Source organism: Cyprinus carpio, chromosome B1 (genome assembly GCF_018340385.1).
Source record: "Cyprinus carpio isolate SPL01 chromosome B1, ASM1834038v1, whole genome shotgun sequence".
Classification (NCBI taxonomy): Eukaryota; Metazoa; Chordata; class Actinopteri; order Cypriniformes; family Cyprinidae; genus Cyprinus; species Cyprinus carpio.
The window spans coordinates 5,348,101-5,370,694 of NC_056597.1; the positions used below are offsets into that span (position 1 = coordinate 5,348,101).

Genomic DNA, 22,594 nt, shown 5'->3' on the forward strand with positions numbered 1-22,594 from the left:
GGTCCTGATGCTGTTCACAACATTTTCTTGAAGCAGTCTAACTGTGAAAATCATGTCCACAGTACTCCGATTCTTCCTGAAGCCACACTGTGACCCTGGTAACAGATTTTTGGTAAGGTTCTCCACCAGCTGATATAACATGATTTTTGCTAGGACCTTCCTTGCTACTGCCAGTAGTAATATACCTTGTCTGTTGCTGCAGACAGACTTTTCACCCTTGTTTTTGCCTAGAGTGACAATATTGGCATCTCTCCATTGTTGAGGGACACACTCCAGTTCCCAGACCTGTAGGATGTATTGATGGATCATCCTGGTACACAGGTAGCCACCTTGTTTAAGGAGCTAAGCAGGGTTGCCATCACTGCCAGTGGACTTATTTTTTTGGAGAGAGTTAATAGCTGCCAACACCTCTAAGAATGTTGGATGGCGATCAAGGTCTTGAATAGTGGCGATTTGGTAGCTCCTCCAAGATGGAATAATCAATCAATGACTGATGATTAAAGTAAGCATGAAATGGAAGTAGCGATTGTCTTTTTTTCTCTACTGTGACGTCTAACTGAGTGAAACGGCATTTGAAATGAGAGCGGGACTTGATTTTGTCCTTCGGAAATTGACAGGATCGTTGGAAGTTTGGGCATTGCTCACAAAATGGAGGTAGATCTGAATGCCAGTTTGTAGTTAGTTGTGAGGGGATTTCTCTCCACTGGATTCACCAGCGACACCCTAGCATGAAGACATTTTTTATTTATTGAGGAAGATGACAATGATCACTGGCACAAAACATACATAACAGTGCTAACACACACAGAGAGAGAGAGAGAGAGAGAGAGAGAGAAACTGCCTGAATGACTGAGTACGTCCTCCATCAGGTTAAGTCCTATTCATAAAAAAAATAGTTTGCAATGTCCTAAGAGTAATGTTGTGGTAATATCCTAATATCCTTAAAATTTTTAAGGGTAGTGTACTCCCCCCATGGCTTGTGTCAGCACTGTGCATGGATCAAAAGTGCACGGATCAATTATTTATAACAAACACTACAGTATTCCATTAAAAAGTAAGAATTTTCAATTTTGATTTCATGGTGACTTTAAAGGGAAAATATGTATTTTTTTGCCGCTAGAGGGTGCACATTCAAAATAAACAAAAGACAAGGTAGCATAGTTTGATGACGTCATGATTGAGTGTGGAATCATGGGAGTTGTCATCTTTATCCCCACAGCTGATGCAATCCGACATGACTCGGGCAGAAATCATGTTCATGGATGAGCTATTGATTTATTAACGTAGTAGAGTGAGGCTGGGTATTAAGCAGGGTGAGGCTGAAAGCCGTCGAAGCATGACACACAGCTCGAAAGCAGTGGAGCTTTTATTATGCCACAGTCGACAGCTTCCGCTCCTTCAGGTTGTGTGTGAATGTGGGGAAAAAAAGCAGTGCTGTTTTATCATACTAGATACGTTTGAGAGTTCTGTTAAAATGCTACTTTGTGCAGTCGTCACTGGTCTATTAAAATGCACAACATATTAAAGTGTCTTTGGTGTTTCCATATGTTTTCTTTAAAACAAAACCGGAAATCGATGGGTTATGACATCATTGGCAGGCGACACAATGACGCTATGGACACAGTCCGTTTCTGCTTATTTCTCTGGATTTAAACATTCTTCGAAACATTTGGGGTAATGCAAGTACACAAGTCAGCAAAATATTTAACACTTTTCTAGTGGTTTTTGGATATCAATTTTTTTTTTTACATATTGTGCCTTTAAGGAGGGCATCAAAATATTCAGCCCATCTTGCCAAGATCTGTTTCTATCTTTTAAAATTATAAGTCCATCTGCTGCTTTTAAAGGTGCAATGGAACAATTCCTTGGGCCGTATTTGGTTTTAAAAGAGTTGTAAAAGTTGTGCATATCGTTTCTCTCAGCATATGATTGAATTTCTTGAGCCTTTTTCAGCCACCATTCATTCTGTAGACAACGTAAAGTTTTTTTCAACCTCTCTGCATACAGCTTGCCATTTCTGCCTAAGGATGGTGGATGCAGGGCAGTTGATGGTGTCAATGTATGCTCTGCGCATTGTTTCCAGCATAGACACAATAGTATCGGAGTTCTCATCAAAACAATCTTGATGTTTTCTGGTTTTATAGCCAATAGTGTCAACAAACTAAAATTTTAAATGCAAAAACAAAAATTTTAATCACTCGTAATCAAGCTCTTGCAAGTGTTTTTGTGCAATAAGCGTGACCTTGTTACTGTATGAGTGTGGCGTCTGCAAGGAACTACCACAGACACGGTAACATTTGGAGGTATTACAACCACGACTCCAAGCAATTGAACACATGGGAAATGCTAACATATGATATCCAATATAATAATAATAATAATAATAAATTGATACCATCAACTGCCCTGCATCCACCATCCTTCGGCAGAAATGGCAAGCTGTACGCAGAGAGGTTCAAAAAAAAACTTTAGAACAGATCACATGAAGGTGGTTGAGAAGATTCCCCCCTTCTATGTAAACCGCTTTGAGTGCCCAGAAAAGCACTATATAAATGTAAGGAATTATTAGTATTATTATTAAATAATAGCAGCTGCATGGAGCATTTATCAGGCCAAGCACACAAATTATGAAAATTATACATTTTAACATTGTAGACCATTTTATGCAAATAGCTGAAAAATCTTAATCACCAATTGTGTGTGTCAATAAGGCTTGGTGAAATAGCTAAAATTTATCATAATATAATGTTCCTTATCATTGAGTATCAGTAATTACTGAACTTTTTAAAACCTTTTTTAAACAAAGAGCTATGGGGGAAAAGGTTTAAATGTAACCACTTTTTTATTTTACCCAGTTTATTAAGACAAACAACAAATAATTTGAACAACAAATAGTTTTAACAGTCGAACACACACACACACACACACACACAAATGAATAAAATAATAGTAATAATAATAATAATAATAGTAATAAATAACTCCTTTCTTATATTTTAAATGCAGATTAATTTTAAGAAAACTTTTGGCTTATCTCCTCAGTCCACAGGAGGGCGCAAAAAGCTAAATAATGCACCAAGTGTTCATTCAATGCAATGAAAAAAATGACCTAAAAAAAAGTGCATGATGTCTAAACTAACATGTATGAATCAAATATAATTTTGTAAATTGCATAAACATTAAGAAGAATTATGAACAAAACCGTAACAGGTATTTATGCATAGCTTAATGCAAAAAGCAGAAGCACTGATCACACAGATTGCATTTAAAAACATAGGAGACGCAATGGAATGAAATAAAACCCCACAAATTCTCAAGACATGTAATTTTACACGGACTTTTAGAAATAAAAGTTGAACCTCTTTCAACTGTACATGGCTTAAAAGAGACGAATAAAAGGGGAATAAAAAAAAGAAAAAAAAAAAGAGACAAACATATAACAGTTACTTTATTTCCTTTAAGAAAATCGATGCAGACCCACAATTTAAACTGATTTAAGGCCTCTTACCCTTTTAGTTCATCAGCAATGCACATCCCAAACTGTTTGGTTCCTGTTTCCATAGATCTGCGAATCATAAGCCTGTACCGAGGCTCAAAAACATGCAGTGGGCAGGGAACAGTAGGAAATGCCATAGTGCAAACAAAGATGGGCACTTCCTGGTTCAAGCTGAAACAAGAAGAAAATAAAAATCTTTCAATATGTACACATGAACAAGATACAATAATAATGTTACATTGACAGCATAATGACCAGAAAAGAGTTAGGAAAAGCATTATAACCATAGCCAACCTACTTTGACAATTCTTTCATCTCTTCTTCATGTACTTTTCGCCTTTCTGCTAGCTCATCACAAAAGAAGCGCTGCAATAATTTTTCTATTAGAAGAGTTTTGTTGTACGCTCTAGTGGCCAGATACTGCAGAAAAGAAAGATATGTGCACTTTAGATAAGAAAGCATCTTCTCAATGCCTAACACTGAATTAAATGGTGGGCCATAGAGTAACATAATTACATGTTAAAACAATATTATTTGCAGGTGTGTGATCAACATCTTTATAAAAAATAAGGCTACATCCACACAAAGCCAGAGCTTTCCCTAGCTCATTTTTTTTTTTCCCTCATCTTAAGAAATATCTGCGTACACACGAAACCACAAAACCGACACAAAACGATGAAGTACACTTGCCAGACCAGTATGTGGCGCTGTAATTCTGCCACAGAGGTGCACTAAAAACGGAGAAGACGACTTGGACTATGCGCATAAACCTTCATAGCTTGTAACTCAGATACTGTGCTAAAAAAACATTCAAACATGTTTCGTTTTGATTTTCATGTCCACCATGCTGAAATAATGTGTTTTAAACCATATTAGTTTAAACTTCCGATATACGTTTTTTTAAGCACACACATCCAAATCATGCACACAGAAAGTGGCTGTCACATAGCATGTGAGTACTAAACCAAGTTCTCTTTCATGTCTTATTGTGCTTAAACTGTCAAATAAACACAAGTTACAAAAACAGTTATGTATGTGAAGGTAAACAGCTGGGAAAGAAATTGCATGTTTATATCTGTGTGGCAGCAGAGTAATATACAGGGATTAAATCAATAAATCCACTGCTCTCTTGTCTACCCCTGAGGCTGTGACTCTAAATAGTGTTCTGTGCTCGTCAGTGCAGCCAAAGACAGAACAGTCAGCATGCTTTGCTCAAACTTTCGCCATGGGATTAGAACTGGTATATTGTTGTCGCATTTTCACAGATTTCTTTGAAAACGAATCATATTAAACTCAGATATTTTAATGCCCCATGGTCCAATATATTACAGGACTTATTATAAAAAAAAAAAAAAAAAAAAAAAAAAAAAAAGAGTAAGAAGCCATTGGCTCCTGTAAGAAAAAAACTTATTTTTTTAGGTGCCACAGAATAGACGTGATTTATTTATTATTATTATTATTATTATTATTATTTTATTATTATTATTTTTTTTTTTTTTTACATTTTAACATTTCAATCATAGGGAGGTCATGGCCTAGTGGTTAGAGAGTTTGACTCCTAACCCTAAGGTTGTGGGTTCGAGTCTCCGGTCGGCAATACCATGACTGAAGTGCCCTTGAGCAAGGCACCAAACCCCCAACTGCTCCCTGGGCGCCGCAGCATAAATGGCTGCCCACAGCTCCGGGTGTGTGTTCACGGTGTGTGTATGTTCACTGCTGTGTGTGTGCACTTTGGATGGGTTAAATGCAGAGCACGAATTCTGAGTATGGGTCACCATACTTTGCTGTATGTCACGTCACTTTACACTTTATACTCATGTGTCTGTCTCCTCTTTTCTTGACTTTATCAGCATTTTAATCCATCTTGTAGATGACCTGGGAACTAAGGTTCACTTAAAGTGGGAATTAAATGTCTTTTCCAACTTGAAATATACAGTCACAAAGAATTGTTCATTATCTGTACCAATATCATGGACCATAAGCATGACTTGGCCACTGAGTGTAGTTTGGGCTCCTCCTCAATGCATCCTGTAAATGATGTCATACACTCTTAAGTTGTTTCATGGTGCCACAGAAGAACCTTTTTTGTGTTAATAGTTTCATAAAGAACCTTTAACATCCGAAGAACCTTTATGTTTCCCAAAAGGTTTTTTGTGGCGAAAGAAGGTTCTTCAGATTATAAAAAGTTGAGAAAGAGATTGGTTCTTTAAAGAACCTTTGACTAAATGGTCCTTTGTGGAACTGAAAATGGTTCTGTGAAGAACCTTTCAAGCACCTTTATTTTTAAGAGTTTATGTCTTTCACACTTTCAGTCTGTTTTTCTTAATTAGTAAAATGCAATTTTATAGGAGTTGATTCATGTAGACAACAGGTTAAGTAAAAATATTAAAATGCAAAAGCATAAATATAGCAAAATGCTCCTTTATAGTTATTTTTCTAGCTGACTGATGAGCTTATGGACACCGAATGTTTTTTCTGAGGTAAATGTATTATTATGTTGCAATGTTTACAAGCTCTACACATTTTCCGCAATTTGAAACACTATGAGCCTTTATATGAGACATTTCAGTAAGTTGTACTGTAGGCTCTCTTATAAAATAGTCTACCTTTTGATGTTAATTCATGTTCATTATGTACTATAGTAGTAAAGAGAAAGATTAAATGGGTTCGGCTACTTGCCGCTTGAACTGAGGTACTAAAACGATCGCGCCTTCCGCATTAAAGAGCGCCAAAAAAAAAAAAAAAAACTATTTATTGTTTGTATTTCCTTATGAATTTTGAATAATTTTAAAGCTGATACTGTTTATTAAAAAGTAACAAAGCTTTTTGCGGTTACTGGATGGCAAGTGAGCTTCAAATAATGAAGTTAACTCATTAACAACACAGCATAGACCTAAAATCTTGTTGAGATGAAGCCATATTATTAATGATTATAAACGAGAATTGTTAACATTATTGCCAATATCCACACAGCTGACTGCTTTACCTGTTGTAGTTTGTTCAAGTTGTGCACGAAATAGACCCTGCTTTTCTGCACTTTTACTTCTTACATCTCCGTCATCTTGATCTCTCTCGTGCTGCACAGCTGAGCTGCGTTTATCAGCAGCGCGGCAGAGATGATGGCTGTTTGAAACACTTTTTTTCCGCTAAAATGTTGATGCGCATGTCTCAGTTTAATATGTTAACATAGCAAATGATGTGATTGCAAAACAATCAGGAAGAAAGGCATTACATGCTATTTTTTAAGTTATAACATGTAAATACATAGGCCTAGTTGCCAGTGGCGTCCTCAGCAAAAACTTCACTCGCAATTTAATATTTTTGGTCGTAAATGCGTTCGCAGTTTGGAGCCCTGTATTAATTGATAATTAATTGCCCCTTATATCTGTGTGTAGACTATATTCCAAGTGTATTGATATTTACCTCTGAGAGATTCTCCTTGCACAGGGGACAGTTAGGGTTGTGGTCCAAACAGCGCTCCAAACACTTGAGGCAGAATGTGTGTCCACAGGGTGTGGTGACAGGCTCATAAAACAGCCTGGAATAATACATTAGTGAGGAGGATTTAGATATCTACAAAGTTAAAGGATTAGTTCACTCCAGAATCAAAATTTACTCACAATTTACTCACCCCCATGTCATCCAAGATGTTCATGTTTTTCTTTTTTTCAGTCAAAAAGAAGTTAAAGGGGTCATATGACGTTGCTAAAAAGAACATTATTTTGTGTATTTGGTGTAATGCAATGTGTTTATGCAGTTTAAGGTTCAAAAAACACATTTTCCACAATGTACATTATTGTTTCTCCTCTATGCCCCACCTTTCTGAAACGGGTTGATTTTTACAAAGCTCATCGTTCTCAAAAGCAAGGTGTGCTCTGATTGGCCAGCTATCCAATGCGTTGTGATTGGCCGAATGCCTCAAGCATGTGACTGAAATGTTACGCCCCTTACCATAACTGTGATGCCGTGTCCCCCCGCGCAACAAGACAAAACCAGTAAAACCCATTATAAACTAGGCATTTGCTGCATCCAGTGGGAACATAATTACTGATTATAATGACTTATACTGTCTTTTTACGCATACGTATCGCACTGCGTAAACATAAAACCATGTCTGCATTTGGGATCGGAGAAACAACAAACAAGCGCTACTCTACACTGCTCAAAACTCACCTTTGAATCGTCAGTGGCAAATTCTTTAAATATGAAACTTACAGGCTGTGAGTCAGAAGCGCCAGAAAGGCCTTGCAAAGGTGTTATTGCCCCACTTTATAGAAACAGACACTGGTATTGTAGGCTACTCTCTCAGGAAACAGTCCTCGTCATCCATAAAATACGATGCACACATCTGAATATTTGGGTTGAACTGTTCCGGAACAGTGTTGTAAATATAACTTGACCACTGATTTCTAGTTGTGTCCTCTTTTGGAAGGCCAAACAAAGTAGTTTCGATTTCACAACGAAACACACAGTGTCTCCACAACATGGTGGCAGCAACAATACTACAGCGAGAATCAAAGTTATGCCTTCCTTCTTTGCGTGAAGATTTGGGCAGCGTTATGCAAATCTTCCCACATCGTGACGTAGACGTGGGGGTGTGTTAGATTTGACCTTCAACCCATTGATACCTATCCTGGAATGTTTTTCTCAAAAACCTTAAATTTCTTTTTGACTGAAGAAAGAAACACTGAATGACATGGGGCTGAGTAAATTATCAGAAAATTTTAATTCTGGAATGAACTATTCTTTTAAGTGATATTTTCAAAGAGAAAATTTATCATCACCTCATGCAGAGAGAACATTCAAAATCCGCACTGTCCAAAAGCTGTGATTGTACTTGCCTCTCCCCAGAAAAAGTAGGGAGAGTTTTACATGAAGATGCCTTATCTGGGAATGAAGCAAGTAGACAGAAACAGAGAGAGAGACAGAAACACAGAGAGAGACAGAAACACAGAGAGAGAGAGAGAGAGAGAGAGAGAGAGAGAGAGAGAGTTTGTACAGCCAGCCATAGATCTTAGTCAGATATTAATTATTCCTTCACAATATTTGCTGTAAGTATTTATTTATTTTTTAAATAAATACATCATGGTTTTAAACCACATACCTTCTTTAAGCTGTTTGCTGGACGGCTCAAAGGGCTTAGCATCTTCTGTCAATTTCCTTTTTAGGACTGGTTTATCAAAAAGTGAACTGAGGCCAACAGAATTTACGTTTTCAGATCTTTGTAAAATAAAAAAGTTCTCATCTTTGAACTTGCTGCAACTGAGTGTTGGTTCCTAACACACAAACAAAACAGTTTTAGATTTGATGGTGCTATGATCTATGCTATGAATCTAAAATTGCTTTGTAAAGCAAAATAAAATTTAGAAATATTTAGTGTGACAATATCTCCATTGTAGCAAATCTCTGTAGTTGTTTAAATCAGTTTTATCTGAGCACAGTAACCTTGGAGCAGCCTGCTTTGGCTCCATCTCTAGGAAGAGAGGAGTGAAGAGAGCTGAGGAGGAATGAAGGTTTGATACGAGAGATGGGTCCAGCTGGAAGGGGCTGCATGGACGTGGCCAGACCATTATTTGCAAAGACCGAAGAGAACATGTGACTCAGGATCTGTAGATACACAGAAAAACTTATACAAAAGTAATAATGACAACTTCATAAATCAAAGAAACTAAGGGTTTAAACTTTAAAATGAACATCAAAAGTAGAAGACAAACCATTGCGCAAAAGATCTACCACACAAAGGCTGACATTCACGAATAAACACATTTTAATGTACCTTTTGGGCCTCCAGTTTTACAGCGATCCAGTCAGATTTCAGAGCCAAACAGTAGAAATATTCTTGTAGAGCCTCCTCATTGCGGCCAGCGCTCCTAAACGCTGTAGCCTTAATGTAGTGAGCCTGGAAAGAGAGAGAGAGAGAGAAAAAAAAAAGTTTGGTAAAAGTAACTTAAGTCCAGCTATTGTTAAATTAAAACTGACTAGACAGGTAAAAATGTCCAAATTTGTTTTCACACAATGGCAATATTTAAAATATGGCTGCAAGCAACAATGAAGACCCAAGTACCGAGCCACCACCACCCCATAGCTTCAGGATAATTGCAGTGGGTAGTTTTTGGCTGTTTTTGTTTTACTTTAGAATTTGCTATGTGAACATACAAAGAAATATCGGACATGATTGGTGAAGGCAAAATTGGTCCTAAAAAGAGTCATTCTTGTATTCTTAAGGGTCTAAAAGGACCTATTTTTGGGGAAGAGTGGGAAGCTAGCCGTCTACTATTCAGCCATGATGCAGAATAAAAGCACATGGCAATGAATGTGTTAAAGTCTAAAAAAAAAAAAAAAACTGGTATAACCATAACAGGGCAATTTTTTTCTTTAAATAAAATTCAGCCACAACGCAGGAACAAAATAGATACCAACTGAGGGATTCAAATCTAAAACATTTAGTGTAAAACAGACTCATAGACAGAGTGAGCTCAATGGCTGTGTTTGAAAATGTACAGTCGTGGCCAAAAGTTTTGAGAATTACATAAATATTAATTTTCAAAAAGTTTGCTGCTAAACTGCTTTTAGATCTTTGTTTCAGTTCTGTTTCTGTGATGTACTGAAATATAATTACAAGCACTTCATATGTTTCAAAGGCTTTTATCAACAATTACATGACATTTTATGCAAAGAGTCAGTATTTTGCAGTGTTGGCCCTTCTTTTTCAGGACCTCTGCAGTTCAACTGGGCATGCTCTCAATCAACTTCTGGGCCAAATCCTGACTGATAGCAACCCATTCTTTCATAATAACTTCTTGGAGTTTGTCAGAATTAGTGGGTTTTGTTTGTCCACCCGCCTCTTGAGGATTGACCACAAGTTCTCAATGGGATTAAGATCTGGGGAGTTTCCAGGCCATGGACCCAAAATTTCAACATTCTGGTCCCCGAGCCACTTAGTTATCACTTTTGCCTTATGGCACGGTGCTCCATCGTGCTAGGAAATGCATTGTTCTTCACCAAACTGTTGTTGGATTGTTGGAAGAAGTTGCTGTTGGAGGGTGTTTTGGTACCATTCTTTATTCATGGCTGTGTTTTTGGGCAGAATTGTGAGTGAGCCCACTCCCTTGGATGAGAAGCAACCCCACACATGAATGGTGTCAGGATGCTTTACTGTTGGCATGACACAGGACTGATGGTAGCGCTCACCTTTTCTTCTCCGGACAAGCCTTTTTCCAGATGCCCCAAACAATCGGAAAGGGCTTCATCTGAGAATATGACTTTGCCCCAGTCCTCGGCAGTCCATTCACTATACTTTCTGCAGAAGATCATCTGTCCCTGATGTTTTTTTTGGAGAGAAGTGGCTTCTTTGCTGCCCTTCTTGACACCAGGCCATCTTCCAAAAGTCTTCGCCTCACTGTGCGTGCAGATGCGCTCACACCTGCCTGCTGCCATTCCTGAGCAAGCTCTGCACTGGTGGCACTCCGATCCCGCAGCTGAATCCTCTTTAGGAGACGATCCTGGCGCTTGCTGGACATTCTTGGATGCCCTGAAGCCTTCTTTACAAGAATTGAACCTCTTTCCTTGAAGTTCTTGATGAACCTATAAATTGTTGATTTAGGTGCAATCTTAGTAGCCACAATATCCTTGCCTGTGAAGCCATTTTTTATGCAACGCAATGATGGCTGCACGCGTTTCTTTGCAGGTCACCATGGTTAACAATGCAAGAACAATGATTTCAAGCATCACCCTCCTTTTAACATGTCAAGTCTGCCATTCTAACCCAATCAGCCTGACATAATGATCTCCAGTCTTGTGCTCGTCAACATTCTCACCTGAGTTAAACAAAATGATTACTGAAATGATCTCAGCAGGTCCTTTAATGACAGCAATGAAATGCAGTGGAAAGGTTTTTTTGGGATTAAGTAAATTTTCATGGCAAAGAAGGACTATGCAATTCATCTGATCACTCTTCATAACATTCTGGAGTATATGCAAATTGCTATTATACTTTTCCAATTTCCAATATTTATGTAATTCTCAAAACATTTGGCCACGACTGTACTCACACCAGCCCAACTGAATGGTGCCAGAGTGTATTTACCCCCCAAAGTCCTGTTTGTTTAACTAGTTTGATCATGCCATTACAACCATACCCTGAGGGTGCTCTAGGATTCTTGCCCTGTTCATTGATAGTGGCATTCGCAAAGCCTAAATGCAGCATTTATACGCAGATGTCACTCCCGAAACTTTGCAGAGTGCAGCTGTCACTGGTTCAATAGCATCATGTCAAACAAAACTTATTAAAATTCTGAATGCATTAGCCAAGAATGCGTGCAGAGCGCTCTGCGCTCCCTATAATTATTACAAAGCTGTCATTAATTTTAGTTTATCGTGCTCTCACAAAAATCTGTTATAATCAATGAAGCTCTACACTGCACAATGAATTTCTTATTTACATCATGTTACACTTTGTTTGTTATAATGAGAGACTCCCAATCATGCAGCACTGAACAAAACTATGGTTTGGAGTTGATTCTAACTTAAAGGGGTCATATGATGTGATTAAAATTTTTCCTTTCTCTTTGGATTGTTACAAGCTCTTGGTGCATGAAGAAGATCTTAAGTCTCAAATCCAAAGAGATATTCTTTATAAAAGTTAAAAGTCAACCACACCCCCCTAAAACGGCTCATTCTAACACGCCCCCACATCTCTACATGTGGGAAGACTTGCCTAATGCCGCACAAATGTTTGCTGTGTGTTTCGTTCTGAAAGCGAAACTACTTTGTTTGGAAAACAGTCTGACACCATGTTATAATGAGCACACTTGCACCCTAAAGAGAGCAGCACGGAAAATGGAGCGCAGCTGGAGGAAAACAAAACTAGAGGCATTTTGTATTGCTTGGCGGGAAAGTAACCTATCCTACAGAAAAGCATTAAAAACAGCTAGATCCGATTACTTTTCATCTCTTTTAGAAGAAAACAAACATAACTAGGGTCGGGAACCCAATATGGCACCGGTACCTATGTAACTGGTATGAACCGAACTGAATCAGAATGCAGATTTCGGTGCCTCTTAAATGCCTGAGCGATCGAAAGAAATATTTAAGCAGGGGTGCCGCGAGGCTTTTTTAGCGGGGCTATAGCATTTAGCTCCATAAACTGTACACAAATTCGTGATTGTCTGTGAGTCAGTCCCCTTAAATTTCATATGAAAACGGCGGCAGACCTGTCTCCTAAACGTCTTTCAGAGTGCTCTTCAATCCGCAGACCGCAGCGGAGCAGCACGAGCGGACTCAAACAGAAACAGAAACTGCTCATTTCCTCCAGTGAAAATCTTAACACATATGAACGCATACTTTGATTATACTTATTTAAATGTACTTAATTGAATTATACTTACTGTATGCATACACTACAGTGCAAAAGTCTTTTACTCCATTTTCACTCCAAAGAATGGTGTTCGGACAGTTATATCTTATTGTAGTGTGTCAGTAGGAAATAGTGTCAGTTTACATTTCCAAACATTCATTTTGCCATTAATTTTAATAATAATCTAGTGAGATTTTTGAATGCACAAGCAGTCTGACTACAGCCGGTGCTCCACATGGAGATCTGATCTCACCATCATCGAATCTGTCCGTGATTACATGAAGAAACAGATGAAAATGAGACAGACTAAATTCAGAAAAACTGTGGTCATATCTCCAAGATGCTTGAAGTAACCTTCCTGCAAAACTACCTAAAAAACAATGTGCAAGTGTACCTGGACAAAAGCGGTTTTAAATGCAAAGGTTGGTCACACCAAATATTGATTTGATTTAGTTAATAGAAGTTAACTGATAAATAAAATCCATTTATGACAATAGTTTTGAAAGCATCCTTACTTTACAGAATATTTACACAAGTGCCTAAAACGTCTCACAGTACTGTAGCTTTGGAGGCAGGTTTCTTAATGTCTTGAAGACGTTGCTACAGTTCTTCTGGATTTAGTTTGTCTCGGTTTCATCTGTTTCTTCATGTAATCACAGACAGATTCGATGACGGTGAGATCAGATCTCCATGTGGAGCACCGGCTGTTGTCAGACTGCTTGTGCATTTAAAAATCTTTTTATTATTAAATTAATGGCAAAATGAATGTTTGGAAATGTAAACTGATATTTCCTACTGACACAATACAGCAAAAGATGTAAATAACTGACTTAAAACCCTTTTTTGGGGTGAAAATACTAATGTCCCTAAAAGACTTTTGCACAGTACTGCAATTTACAAAGGTCATTGTTGCTACTTTATAAAGAATGACCATACAGTCATTCACAGAACTGAAGACAGTGACAGACAGCACTCATTTTAACTAAATATCAGAGTGATTGACAGAGATACAGTAGAAACATTAAGTGTGGTTTTGTATTAAATAATGACCCAGATCGTGAAATACATTTATTAGCCTTAGAGTTAGAGAAGCACATCTTGGGAAATAAGAACATCCAAGGAGTGTGTGAATGCTATGGATTTATTTTAAATATTTTTAAATGTTCTTTAATGTTATCCATCGTTTTTGTGGCTCTTTTATTTATTTATTTATTTTTTTATTTTTTGAAGTATCGGTTCAGGCACCGTTTGGGCACCGGGACCATTTTAAAAGTATCGATATGGCACCAGTATTGTAAAAAAACCAATTGATACAAAACCCTAAACATAACCCCAGGTATTTATTCAATACAGTGGCTAAATTAATGAAAAATAAAGCATCAACAGGTGTTGACATTTCCCAACCGGACAGCAGTAATGACTTTATAAACTACTTTACTTCCAAGATTGATACCATTAGAGATAAAATTGTAATCATGCAGCCGTAAGCTACAGTATCGCATCACATAGTTTGCTCTAGATCACCTGAGAAACAATTCCACTCATTCTCTACTATAGGAAAGGACTTGTTAAATCATCTAAACCAACAAGTATGTTAGACCCTATTCCATCTAACTCCTAAAAGTGGTGCTTCCAGAAGTCATAGATCCACTTCTGACTATTATTAATTTGTCATTGTCATTAGGATATGTCCCCAAAACTGGCTGTTATTAAGCCTCTCGTCAAAAAAACACAACTTGAACCCAAAGAACTAGTTAATTACAGAACGATCTCGAATCTCCCTTTTCTGTCCAAGATACTAGAAAAGGTAGTATCCTCACAATTATACTCCTCCTTAGAAAAAAATGGTATCTGTGAGAATTTCCAGTCAGGATTTAGACCGTATCATAGTACTGAGACTGCTCTCATTAGAGTTACAAATGACCTGCTGTTATCATCTGATCGTGGTTGTATCTCTCCATTAGTGCTATTGGATCTTAGTGCTGCTTTTGACTCATTTGACCACAACATTCATTTGAATAGACTAGAAAATTTTGTTGGCATTAATGGAAGTGCATTAGCATGGTTCAAATCATACTTATATGACCGCCATCAATTTGTAGCAGTGAATGGAGATGTATCTTATCGATCACAAGTGCAGTATGGAGTACCTCAAGTCTCAGTACTAGGGCCGTTACTCTTCAAGCTTCACATGTTACCCTTTCTTAGATACCATCAGGAAACACAGTGTTAGCTTTCACTGTTATGCTGATGATACTCAGCTCTATATTTCTTCGCAGCCCGGCGAAACATACCAATTTGAAAAACTAGCAGAATGCATAGTCAATATAAAACTGAATGACGAGTAATTTCTTACTGCTAAATTCTGAAAAAAGAGAGGTGTTAATTATAGGACCTAAAAACTCGGCATGTAATAACCTAGAACACTGTCTAAGACTTGATGGCTTCTCTGTCAATTCTTCGTCAGCAAATAGGAACCAAGGTGTACGATTTGATAGCAATCTCTCCTTAGAAAGCCACGTTTCTAACATTTGTAAAACTCAAAAATATATCTAAATTATGACCTTTGCTCTCAATGTCAAATGCAGAAATGTTAATCCATGCGTTTATGACCTCAAGGTTAGATTACTGTAATGCTTTATTGGGTGGTTGTTCTGCACGCTTAATAAACAAACTCTAGCCGGTCCAAAATGCAGCAGCTAGAGTTCTTACTAGAACCAGGAAGTCCAACCATATTAGCCCGTATCTATCAACACTGCACTGGCTACCTATTAAACATCGTACAGATTTTAAAATCTTGCTTTTTACTTATAAGCCCTGGATGGTTTAGCACCTCAGTATTTAAACGAGCTCGTTACATTATAGTCCTCCATGTCCGCTGTGTTCTCAAAACTCTGATTTTTGATATTCTAGGTATTATCAAATTGCCAAATGCGGGCGGCAGATCTTTTTTCTATTTAGCGCCCAAAATCTGGAATAACCTACCTAATAGGAGTGAAAAAAATAAAATAAAAAATTAGATACAGCATAGTATTGCGATATTTTCCGCAGCAATAATGTATCGATACACAGACGCCAAGTATCGATCTTTTATTATCTTTTATTATGCATAATAAAAATTTCTTTCCAGTCCAGTAGATGGTGGTGTTGATTTTTTTTTCTAAAATCATTTAATACGCGGCAAACCGTTGATTATTCTGCCAAAGTATATTTCGCCCGTCTGCATCCACGCAATTACATCATTATTGTCATCAGGAGGGCTCGTGGACAGCCGCGCACCCCGTCTGCATGCAGGCAATTTTTTAAGACCACGCGGATGGTGCACGTACAACAGCACATGCACGAGGTGAATGTTGAGACAGAGCGCAAGTCAAGTGGGTGGTACTGCGCATGTGTCAAGCTCGTCCGTCCACACTCATCCGCAGTTGAGTATATTTTAAAAGCTGTACAGACATGGCTGTGCGTGAGACGTAACGGTACTTGGAAAGTGAAGTATACCTGGGCCTTTATTCTATGGTCATTTGCCAAGTTACAGACAAGTTAAAACTAGTGTTGCTCTTTGCAGCATAATATTTGACCGAATGAGTTAAAATTATGGTTATTTTTGTCAGTTACGGAATTATAGAATTACATAATTATAACATTTATTTTAATTATTGATCGTTTGTTCGAGAGAGAGAAAAATTACAGTTTGTGTGAATTACCTGCGTCTGTGCGTCTCTCTCTACAAACAATTGTGAGCTAAACTGTGAGTTTAGTTACTAAAACAAAGATTTCACCTCCTCATTGCTTAATAACAAAACCAAGCCATCCAGTATCTAAGCCATTTTATTAATAAAAGTAGCGGGGCAGCGTTGACAAGTTTATGCTGGCCTACTCCCAAATGTTTCTGTGTTCTGCGCAGCGGGATCTCTCACTCTCTCGCGCTCCATCTCTCGGTCTCTGTGGGTGTGTTTGTGTGTGTCAATTAAAGCAGCGGTGCATTAATATAGAACGGTAATTAAACTGACTTGGAACTACTTGAGCATTAAACTGTTTTAATGCCTACCTGCCAGCCAATCAGAATCAAGAATTCCAACATACCATGGAATAAATAAAAGTAAAATATTCTAAGAGCACAGCAGTGCACAGTACACCTGTTGTAGCACATTGTTTACTTTAAGAGTATGTTATGTTTAATTTAAATGTAACATTTATTTTAATGTAATACCATGTTTTATTTATTTTAAATTTAAAAGTGATTTACTTTCAAATGCCCCAATTCTGAAGGGTTTAAATTCAAGTTGCATAGTTCAAAATACCTGTAGCAGCAGAGCAGTGCATACCTGTTTACATTTAATTAAGGTGTACTAGACTAGACTGTAATACAAATAGTTGAGTTTGCCAGGTGCATACAAAATTTATGGCAGGTTTTCATTCAAGTATTGGTCAGTTTGTCTGCTTGACAATCCCATTTTGCACTGCAACAATAAAATTTAAGTGAGATACATATCGTGATAATATCGTATCGTGGGGCCTCTGGTGATTCCCACCCCTACTATCTAAAATTGTTCAGGAGGTAGGCACACTCTGTCAGTTTAAATCTAAATTAAAGACCCATCTCTTCAACCTGTCTTACACATAACACACTAACACATTTCTAATATTGAAATACATTAAAGGATTTTTAGGCTGCATTAATTAGGTCAACCAGAACTGGGAACACTTCCCGTAACACCCAATGTACTTGCTACATCGTTAGAAGAATGGCATGTACGCTAATATTAGTCTGTTTCTCTCTAGCCCCTTTCACACTGCGATTCCGGAAAATACACGGTCTAATGTGTCCCGGCAATTGTTCCCGGGTCGCTAGATTTTGCCCCTTTCACACTGCCAGTGATTACCCGGAATGTGTGTGTGCATTCACACACAACCCGTAAAGATCCCGTAAAGACACGTGATATCAGGGTGTGACGTGTAATGTACGAGTCGAAAACGCTAGGCACATTAACTTTCACTTAAGCTGCAAACGAGGAACTACCTGATCTCTGCCTCGTTACCCTTTATGGCATTAGTTCACACAGCGCTCGTTCTGGGACTGAACCCGGCAATGTTACTAGGTCCCCAACCCGGGATCAATCCCGGAATCTATCCCGGGATGTGTTTGCGTTCACACAGAAGGTGACCCGGCAATGTTCCAGCAATTTTCCGGGTCCAACGTGCAGTGTGAAAGGGGCTTCTTATTCCAAGGTCACCGTAGCCACCAGATCCAGTCTGTATCCAGATCAGAGGACCTCTACAGCCCCTTAAGTCAGCGGAGACCAGGACAACTAGATGAGCCCCAGATTCCCTGTAAGGACCTTGTCTCAGATGTCCACCACGACAAGACCACAGGAACAAGATGAGTCCTCTGCATAATGTGACTTGCTGCAGCCTGGAATTGAACTAATGGTTTCGTCTGGCCAGAGAAGAACTGGACCCCCGGCTGAGCCTGGTTTCATACCAAGGTTTTTTCTCCATTCTGTCACCGATGGAGTTTTGGTTCCTTGCCGATGTCGCCTCTGGTTTGCTTAGTTGGAGACACTTCATTTCCAGTGATATCGCTGACTTTATTGCACAGATAACTATTTAAGCAGACCTGTTTTTCTCAGGCCACATGTAAAATCATATGAATTATTATAAAAATTATTAAAATGACGTATGGATGACAGTTGATTACAATAATAGTTCAGCTTATTCCCCTCATTAATAATTCCCCCTGTGGGATAAAGTTAATAATCTTATATTAATAAATACTTCATTAATATTGTTATTTATTATGCATTTTATAGTATTATTCATAAGTCAAAAACAAACAAGATTACATTTTTTCCACCATATTTCCAGTTCTCTGCCTCAGGTCCAAAAGAAATGTAAATAATGTACAAACTGAAAACAGTAAATACTTTTGTGGTCTATTTTCATTAGTTATTTTCAAAAGGGAAATACTGACATGGATGTTTACAGAGCAGAGGTCACCTTTTTAATTCCAATTGGAGAGATGGACTTTTGTTTGTCTTTACTATTATTATTTTGTGCTGTATTATTGGTTACTGTGTTATTTGTTTCAAAAGGCAGCAATAAATAACACTTTAATATCTAAAGAGTTTCCATGTGAATTTATACATAAATAATTTTGTGAAATTAATAAATGCATAATAATCGTCATAATCATAAAACCGTGACTATTTCTCAGACAATAATCGTACCAACAAAATCTATAATCAGTGCATCCCTATTGTCAATTAGCCTATGTAGGGGAAGAAATCCTTTTAATTTAAAACATCTAAAAGTGCAGCATGCAGGGCAGGACTTGGGGGGGGGGGGCGGTGTTGGGCCCCTGGGCTTGAGGTTATGTTTGGGCCCTATACCTAATGTAATGTACACTCAAATAGAACATCATTATGGAGTGTGTGTGTATATATATATATATATTAAAGCTGATAAATAAACATATTTAACATATAAATATAGTCTTTAGAAACAGTGCAGAATCATATGTAAAAAAATATATATTATAATATTATCAATTAAAATATGTTTTATATTCGCACACGTTGTCAGTGCCGTGCGCTTGCTTAGACCTTTGTTGTGATAAACAAGTGTGTTCAAGCACTAGCAAAAAACAGTGTGAAGAAATACCCTTTGAGAGAAGCAGTTAAATCAGCTGAAGTTAAAAGCAGATCGTAAGTGTATTTATTTCTTGTCTCAGTGTTTAGCGCAGTTGTCGTTGCTAGGAAACGCTTGTTCGTTTGGTCTCATACTCTATCGCATACATTGTCAGTGTTGTGTGCTTGCTTAGACCTTTATTGTGATAAACAGTAAAGTGTGTTCAGCTGAATTCAATTTCCGTTTTGTTGTTATGGGTATATATATATAAAAAAATAGGTTAGTATACCGCGGCAACGGTCGTGGCAGCCCTCCTGTTAAGCCCTCCTCGCGTGAAGACCGAAGAGTGTAAAGACCATCGACTCTACCGTGCGACTCCACTGGGCAGGGACACCGGCAAGGGATATAAGTACTGTTTTGATTAACCATTTTTTCCTTCTACTTATTTCACTTCTGTTTCAGTTTGTATAACCAATTTTTACTATGTGTTTCCAGATCCCTACTATCACTACCACTCGCAAACCACGCATCACACAATGTAGTCAGCGCAATTTTAACAACCTGCAAACTTTGCCTATGTCTGCTAATACACTACTTTCTTTTTCTATTGGTCTCTGGAATTGCCAGTCTGCTGTAAACAAAGCCGATTTTTCTAAAGTGAAAGTCGTGACATTTGTCAAGTATGGTAACCCATACTCGAAATTGGTGCTCTGTATTTAACCCATCCAAGTGCACACACACAGCAATGAGAAGTGAACACACACCGTGAACACACACCCGGAGCAGTGGGCAGCTATATCCAGCGCCCGGGGAGCAACTGGGGGTTCAGTGCCTTGCTCAAGGGCACTTCAGCTATGGGTATTGAGGGTGGAAGAGAGCGCTGTTCATTCACTCCCTCCCACCTACAACTCCTACCAGCACAGAGACTCGAACCTGCGACCTTCTGGTTACAAGTCCAATTCTCTAACCGTTAGGCCACAGCTGCCCCCGCAGCACTACTTCTATTATTAGTCATTCAAAGCTTAATCACATGACCTTGATAGAGACCTGGATCAAACCAGAGGACACTGCTACACCTGCAGCACTCTTCAATAATTTCTCATTTTCCCACTCCCCCCGTTTGACTGGAAGAGGTGGAGGTACTGGTCTGCTCATCTCTAATGATTGGAAATGTAATCCTTTACCATCTTTGGGTATCAACAGCTCCTTTGAATCTCATTCTGTTACTGTTACCTACCCTCTCAAAATACATTTTGTAGTTGTCTAATGACCCCAAGGACCACTAGGTAACTTTTTGGATGAATTAGATGTGCTGCTCTCAACCTTTCCTGAGGATAGTACTCCCCTAGTTATGCTTGGAGATTTCAACATCCACCTAGATAAACCTCTATCTAGTGACTTCCACACTCTGCATGCCTCTTTTGATCTCAACCGAGTGTCAACTACTGCTACTCACAAATCAGGCAACCAACTGGACCTTATTTACACACCACACTGCTCCACTGATCATGTACTGGTTACTCCACTGCACACTTCAGATCACTTCCTCCTCACTCTTAACCTCAACATGGTTCCTGACACATCACTTACCCCTCCACATGTCATCTTTCGACATAACCTATGCTCACTCTCACCCTCCCGGCTATCTGCAATGGTTTCATCTTCGCTTACTTCACCTAAACTGTTAGCATCTTTTGATGCTAACAGTGCTACTGATACTTTCTGCTCCACCCTTACATCTTTATTAGACACTGTTTGCCCCTTGTCTTCCAGGCCAGCCCGTACCACCCCTTCAACCCCTTGGTTATCTGATGTTCTACGCGAACATTGTTCTAAGCTTAGAGCTGCTGAAAGGGTTTGGTGCAAATCCAAAAATACTACTGACCTTAATGTGTACCAGTCACTCCTCTCTTCCTTCTCTGCTAATGTCTCCACTGCTAAAAGGACATACTACCATAACAAAATTAACAATTCGTCTAACTCTCCCATGCTTTTTAAAACATTTTCCTCGCTCCTTTGTCCTCCTCCTCCCCCTTCTGCTTCATCTCTAATAGCTGATGACTTTGCCACGTTTTTCATTAATAAAATTAAAAACCTTAGTGCACAATTTTCCACACCACAATCCATCAAGCACATCTCACCAGCAAACATACACTCATTCACATCCTTCTCTTCACTCTCTGAGGCTGAAGTCTCCAAACTCATCCTTTCTAATCATCCTACTACTTGTCCGCTTGATCCTATTCCATCTCATCTCCTTCAAGCCATTTCTCCTGCAGTTGTACTTGCACTCACTCACATCATTAACATATCCCTCCACACTGGTGTTTGCCCTCATCATTTAGACAGGCTCGTATAACTCCACTACTTAAGAAACCAATCCTCAACCCATCTCTTTTAGAGAACTACAGACCAGTTTCCCTTCTTCCTTTCATTGCAAAAACACTTGAACGAGCGGTGTTCTACCAAGTCCCTGCCTTTTTCACACAGAACAACCTTTTTGACAGCAACCAATCTGGCTTTAGAAAAGACGACATTCAACTGAGACTGCCTTGCTCTCAGTTGTTGAAGCCCTGTCAACCCTACTGGCAAAGGGCATCTCAGGAACCGCACTCCAGTGGTTTGAGTCTTACCTATCAGACAGGTCCTTCAAAGTATCTTGGAGAGGTGAGGTGTCCAAGTCACAACTTCTAACTACTGGGGTGCCTCAGGGCTCAGATGACACTCAACTCTACCTTCTCATTCCATCCTGATGATCCGACGGTAGCTGCTCGCATCTCAGCTTGTCTAACAGACATTTCTTGCTGGATGAATGACCATCACCTTCAACTCAACCTTGCCAAGACAGAACTGCTTGTGGTTCCAGCAAACCCATCGTTTCATCACAATTTCACCATCAAGTTAGGCACATTAACCATAATTCCCTCAAAAACAGGCAGAAACCTTGGAGTTATGACTGATAATCAGCTAACTTTCTCAGACCACATTGCTAAAACTGTCCGGTCCTGCAGATTTGCATATTCAACATCAAGAAGATCAGACCCTTTCTTTCGGAACATGCTGCACAACTCCTTGTTCAAGCTCTTGTTCTGTCCAGGCTAGACTATTGCAATGCT

The 22,594-nt window shown here is 38.7% G+C and overlaps 1 protein-coding gene across 1 annotated transcript in view; it reads right to left on the reverse strand.

Moving 5' to 3' along the window:
* Positions 1-22,594, reverse strand: part of LOC109085838 (LON peptidase N-terminal domain and RING finger protein 2-like) — a 54,017-nt gene that overhangs the window by 3,179 nt on the left and 28,244 nt on the right. The window contains exons 3-9 of the mRNA XM_042716315.1: positions 9,273-9,395; positions 8,942-9,103; positions 8,601-8,772; positions 8,281-8,383; positions 6,920-7,034; positions 3,795-3,916; positions 3,509-3,667 (exon numbers count right to left, since the gene is read on the reverse strand). Of these exons, the coding sequence (XP_042572249.1) occupies positions 3,509-3,667; positions 3,795-3,916; positions 6,920-7,034; positions 8,281-8,383; positions 8,601-8,772; positions 8,942-9,103; positions 9,273-9,395 (956 nt within the window). The remainder of the gene's footprint in view (positions 1-3,508; positions 3,668-3,794; positions 3,917-6,919; positions 7,035-8,280; positions 8,384-8,600; positions 8,773-8,941; positions 9,104-9,272; positions 9,396-22,594) is intronic.